Source organism: Solanum verrucosum, unplaced genomic scaffold (genome assembly GCF_900185275.1).
Source record: "Solanum verrucosum unplaced genomic scaffold, falcon-dt-bn FXZP01000103.1, whole genome shotgun sequence".
In the NCBI taxonomy this organism is placed as follows: Eukaryota; Viridiplantae; Streptophyta; class Magnoliopsida; order Solanales; family Solanaceae; genus Solanum; species Solanum verrucosum.
This window is the reverse complement of record NW_026020048.1, coordinates 6704821-6710736: the sequence shown is the minus strand read 5'-3', so window position 1 is coordinate 6710736 and position 5916 is coordinate 6704821. Positions and strand designations below refer to the sequence as shown.

The 5916-nt window shown below is 34.7% G+C and overlaps 1 protein-coding gene across 1 annotated transcript; it reads right to left on the bottom strand.

The window, feature by feature from the left end:
- Positions 1 to 3453: 3453 nt before the first annotated feature.
- On the bottom strand, positions 3454 to 5454 carry LOC125822315 (lipid phosphate phosphatase epsilon 2, chloroplastic-like). The gene is made up of 4 exons (XM_049501711.1): positions 5023 to 5454; positions 4130 to 4355; positions 3919 to 3992; positions 3454 to 3758 (listed from the first exon to the last, which is right to left on the bottom strand). The coding sequence occupies exons 1-4, from the start codon at positions 5311 to 5313 to the stop codon at positions 3528 to 3530; spliced, it is 822 nt and encodes a 273-aa protein (XP_049357668.1). The 5' UTR covers positions 5314 to 5454; the 3' UTR covers positions 3454 to 3527.
- Between the last annotated feature and the right edge of the window lie 462 nt (positions 5455 to 5916).

Genomic DNA, 5916 nt, shown 5'->3' with positions numbered 1-5916 from the left:
TATTACATTTCCAAAGATGGAAATAATCAGATGTACCCTATAGCATAGGCAGTAGTTGATAAAGAAACCAAGGACACATAGTCTTGGTTTCTCAAGTGCATCAAACATGATTTGGAGGTTACAGAAGGTGAAAGACTAACAGTGATGTCTGATATGCAAAAAGTATTACTATATTATTTGTTAAATTTATTTCTTCATTTTTGGAGTAATTGATATTTAACATTGTTGTATGTCAAATGTTCTTTGTTTGGCAGGGTCTTCATCTTGCACTTATTGATGTATTGCCAAATGCTGAAATTAGATGGTGTGCTAGGCATATATGGGCAAACTGGAAGAAAGACTGGAGGGGTGAAGAAAGGAGAAGAAAATTCTAGCAGGTTGCCAGGGCATCATTTGAGGTACTTTTACAGTCCAAACTTGATGACTTGAGTGAGTTAAGAGTAGGCATTGTAGAAGTTTTGTTAAAGTATAACAAAGAAGCATTGTGTAGGGCATATTTTAAAGAACATAGCAAGTGTGATGTGGTTAAGAACAACATGTGTGAGACTTTCAACAGTTGGATTTTAGGTGCTAGGTTCAAATCAATAATCATTATGCTAGAGGATATAAGAGTCAAAGTTATGGAAAGAATGAATCACATGAGAGAATTTTCAGAAAAATGAATTACTAATGTAGCACCATGGCTATGGATATTCTTAGAAAAATGCCGAAATTGCAGATTATTGTGAGGTAAAATTTAATGGTGATTTTGGCTTTGAGATTCATGATCCATCATATAAACATGTTGTTGACCTAAAAAAGAAGGTGTGTAGTTGTAGGTAATGGCAATTAAAGGGAATTTCTTGTGGCCATTCACTTACAGCAATTCATTATAAGGATTGGGTTGTTGATACATTTGTTGATCACTGGTATAAGAAGGAAACATACTTGAAAGCATATAATAGATTCAACCTATGACAAACATGAAGATGTGGCCAAAAAGTGATAGATCAGCCATTGAACCACCTGAAATTACAGCTATGCCAGGAGGACCAGGAAAAAACAGGAGAAAAGATAGTGATGAGCCAGTTAAGAAGAAGTTTGAAAAGGCTACAAGGAAGGGAGGAAAAATGAAATGTTATGTGTGTAAGACTTTAGGACATATCAAGAAAGGATGTCCAGTTCTGGTAAGTTGTGCTTTAATGTCTCTTTGTTACTAAATTTTACTCTTGTTATAATTTTGGCTTTAAAATATGTTTGTAGAAAAATGTTGCTGCTGGAACAAGTGTTGCAACTTCAAATGTTGCTGCTGGAACAAGTGTTGCAAGTGTGCAACTGCTGGAAGCCAGTCAAGTGTAAATGCAGGTCCAAGTGCAGGTGCAAATGCAGGTCTAATTAGTGCTACAAGGCCTACAAATGCTTCATCAAGTGGTGTAAAGGTTGCAACTGCCTTGGCATCTGGTGGAAGGCCTACCATTGCTACATCAAGTAATGTGAGACAATTAAGTACTCAACAATCAACTTCTAGTGCATGTGGCCAAAAAAGAAAGACTAGCACAGCTTTGAGAGGTGGTGCAACTCTTGCATATAAGAAACCAAGACCAAAAAAAGCAAAGACAACTGGTTATGGTCTCTTATTTGGATTAGGTGGCAGTGTAACTGCGAGGGTATGTATTTTATCATTTAAACACATTAAATTGCTTTAATTGCTATTAGTTCATCTTTAAGTTAAGATTTTTGTTGTTCTCTCAGTCTGGAAATACTCATAGGGTATTACATAGTGCTACATTGTCAAGTTCAACTCCTACCAATATTGATCTTGGTTACAAACCCAATGGACTAAGGTGGAAGGGAAGAGCTGCAATTACTCAAAAGCAGCTACGGGAGGAGAGTTACAGAAGCACTCATGGCACACATTAGATTTCACTTGGTTTAGCTTAATGACTTGATCCCAACTAACTTTATTTTGATTAATGACTTGATCCCAATTGTTTTGGTTATGCTATTAGGAAGACTTTGTTTTTTTATATGAATGGCACCTATATGAATTTGTGTTTGAATGAAGTTGCTATTTAGATTTCTTAAGCAAATGCAATCCATTTCATTATCAAATAACACCTAGTACAAATTAATATATCTTAAAAATAATGGCTACAAACCAAATAACAACAACCACAATAACAGTGATATTAATACTAGTGTTTGATCCTTGTCTTCCTTGTCTTCCTTGCCCTGAACTCGTTGATGGATTCTTAATGTTGTATTGTTCTTGGCATGTTGAATCATTTGCATCAGCCCATCGGAAGAATCCACACCCATTACCGGATGAATATTTTTGACAACCCCAAAACATACTTCCAGGATTAGTTGGTGTTCTTTATGTCTTTAGTTCAGCATATATTCCACAGTAGCAACATCCAACCGTCATTGTGAAGACCAACAAAATCAAACCAACAAAAATACAATAGAACCACACACAAAAAAAAAGATGAAACAAAAATACAATAGAATCACACAAAAAAAAGATGAGTAGATCGAAGGAAAAATTAAAGGCACCAAAAATAAAAGAGAAAAAAAATTTGAAGAGACAAAATCGAGAAAAAGAGGAGAAAAAAGCTCAAATTTGTCCAACAATGGTGTTTGAGTGAAAATAAAGAAGAAGAGATGGCCTTTAAAGGTCAAAATTTGGCCGTTAGTGCCTTTTTAAGGCGTCTCACGCTCTTACCTTGTGTGTATCACACGCTCCATGTGGAGTCTTTCCACATAGGATGCCACATAAAAAAAAATGTTTAAAATGTTGGGTTTGGATGAGTTCAGGGGTCTAGATGACAAAATGATAAGTAGAAGGGTTCACAATACAAACAGATACAAGTATAAGGGTCCACCAGACCATTTCGCCAAACATAATATCAAAGCTAACATTCATCCCAATTATTCTTTATTGATGATGGCCCCAGATTAAATTGTCCAATGTCCATTTTGGGGGTAAAGTGGGGTGTTAAATAATCCCACATAAGCTCAATGAATTTTATCTAACTTTTACATCTTCTCTGTTGGTATCATATATATATATGAATGAAATAAGATATTGTCAACAGTTTCACACAATTTGCGCAGTAGAAAGGTAATTACACCGATGGAGGAGGTTGCGTTGAGGTTCAAAAACTTGGAATATAATAATTATGAACACAAAATGGTAGTTATGGATTATTCGTAAACTTAATCATATAAAAAGGCGACCCTTTCGCCGTAAATTTAGTTTTGTTGATATTGTAAATATTGAACCCTTTGATGAAAATGAAGTCGCTGCATGTGGCTTTGTCTCTTCTCGATTGTGTTCTAATACTATAATGCTAGTCTTTATTATGATGCAAGTCATATGGTGTCCTATTCAAAACTGTACTACATTCATAAGACACCAAGTCACCAACATACAAGATGTAAAATACAAAATAATGACAGGTAGAATTTGAGAAGAAATTGTTTTATTTGTATACCAATATTATTTCAATTGCTATACGAATAATCTGTACACACACTATATTGAATCAATGTAGGTCTTCAATAACCCAATTTCGAATCACATATAGGAGAAAACCGACACAAAAACCAACAGCACCAACAACAGCCACAATCCGAACCCAAAAGTGGTTTATAAATGCCTTCATGACTATGGCATCCCACAGCCAGAACCAGAAAATAGAAAAACAGAATCCTAGTATTGCACCCACTGCTACTTGGTTTAACGTGTGAAATCGTTGTGAAACTCGTAGCCATGACTGTAAAGTGATAGAAAAGAAAACATGTACATCATTTTCTGCACCAGTTTTACTTAGAATGAAAGTTACATTCAGAAGAATCACTTGAAGAACCAGTAAGGAAATACGTTCTGCCAGCATATGGAAATAATAAATATAAAAGGTACAACTCCACACTTACAAAGTATGAGCCCATTGCAAAGATAAGCGCACTAGTGACTGCAGTTATTTCATTGAACCCGAAAAATTTAATCACTGTGTCAAACAATTCAAGAAAATGAGAAGTGAAAATGGATTATCTGATAAGCACGTATGTACATAAACAATAAGAATTATCTGGAGGAAAATCATCTCAGCATTTGATCAATTAGTAGGAGATCGAGCTTACTTACCTAAGATGATACAAAATGCGACTGTGTAGAAGATGGACTGCGCATGTGAAGAAGGCATCCCAGGATCTGATCTTAATGTTGAAACGGGGCGTTCATGGTTAAGTATCCCTTTCAGTGCAGTTGAAAGACAGGCATTGACAACTCCACCTGAAGTAGCCCATAGTACTTCCATATCATGCCTCCAGAGCAAGATAATACCGAAAACTGCAGCCATCAGCCACTTACTCTGTACTTATTTAGGACTACTAATCATTACAAATCTAAACAACAAAACCATGACTTCAAAGCAGCAATTAGAAGCTCGACATAGCTAGTCACACCAAAATGATTATTGTGAGGGAACATTACCTTAACTAATTGTTGGGATCCAAATAACATGCATAAGCTAACAATTGCAAACTTTAATGACCATAAGTTAGACTACAAAGAAAAACTTTTAAAATGACCTTATGATACAATTTGATCAATTGAGAGTAAATCTTTTCTAACCAAAACTTTTTAAACGAGTACATTGGAGATAGTATGATGTTGTGATTTGTGTATGAAAACTAAAGATCTCTATTTAAGATATGAAAGAGTCTTTTTTTACCAAATACTACTAATTTTTTTCCACCGAGAGAACATTTATGAGCTTTGTATTGGTTATTACTATTCAACTTTTACAGAAGACATGAGTTCTTTACAAGATCAAATTTATTCCCAACTGACAAATCAGCCTTCCATTCTATCCAATAATTGTTCCACAAGGTGCAGGTTTCTCTCAGGTAAAACTTATTTGCAGAAAATAAAAAATAAAAATCAAACAGTCCCCCCTTTCTTTTTTTACGGAGGAGCCGTTTAGCACAGAAACATGAAGAAATGATAAAAACAGAGCAGGTCAAACGTTGACTTACCAGGCTGTTGAGAATAGCTTTAACTCCATCAGAAGAAAAATTCATGGATCCATCAATAAGAGCTTCTTGCTCTAAACCTCCACAACTGACTCCTTCATCGCCGGCAGCAGCAGCTCGATTCTCGACGGAATCCACCATTTTAGGGGGAATTAGTGTACAATGCGAGATGGATTTTTTGAACTTGAATTTTCCACAGATATCCAATTTGAAAGTGGAAAATCTATTGAGTCCGCGAAATTGAAGCTGAGAAACTAGTATTGGTACATTTACAAGGGTAGTTGCAACAGTCATTTTGGTACCTGCACTTGTATGTTTTTTCTGATTAAGCACACGAGATATTTTCTTCAACAAAGGGCTGAGATATGTAATTTGAAGAAGAAGGTGTATCAAGTGGAATTTTATTTTTCATCTCGATTAAATTAGATTTGTGTCCTATAAATTTATTTATGATACGGAAATATAAAAATAGTGATAGCCAAGTCCTACTCCACGGTCTACTGTTCGTCTATTAAATTGACTCTTCAATGTAGTACACTTTTTTTGACTTTAGCGGCGGACTTATTTGACGCAAGATAACAAATTTGGCATCTGTCTGGCTAACGGGATCTTATATCTCTAGGATTCCGTTATAACGGGATCTTAACGTTTGTGATTTTTAATGAAAGATAACGTTTATGATTTTATTTATGTATTACAATGATTTAACTTTAAAAAAATTAATTTTACAATATAAGTTTAAGTGTTAAGATAAATTCTGAATGATTACTTTAGTATTTTCTTCTGTTATATAAAAAAAAAAAGATAAAAAATAAGTCAATCATCATACTTACACCTCCACATGTAGTCGATCTAGCCAAGTAAACTTTGTTTATTTTTCATTCGTAAATTATTTTA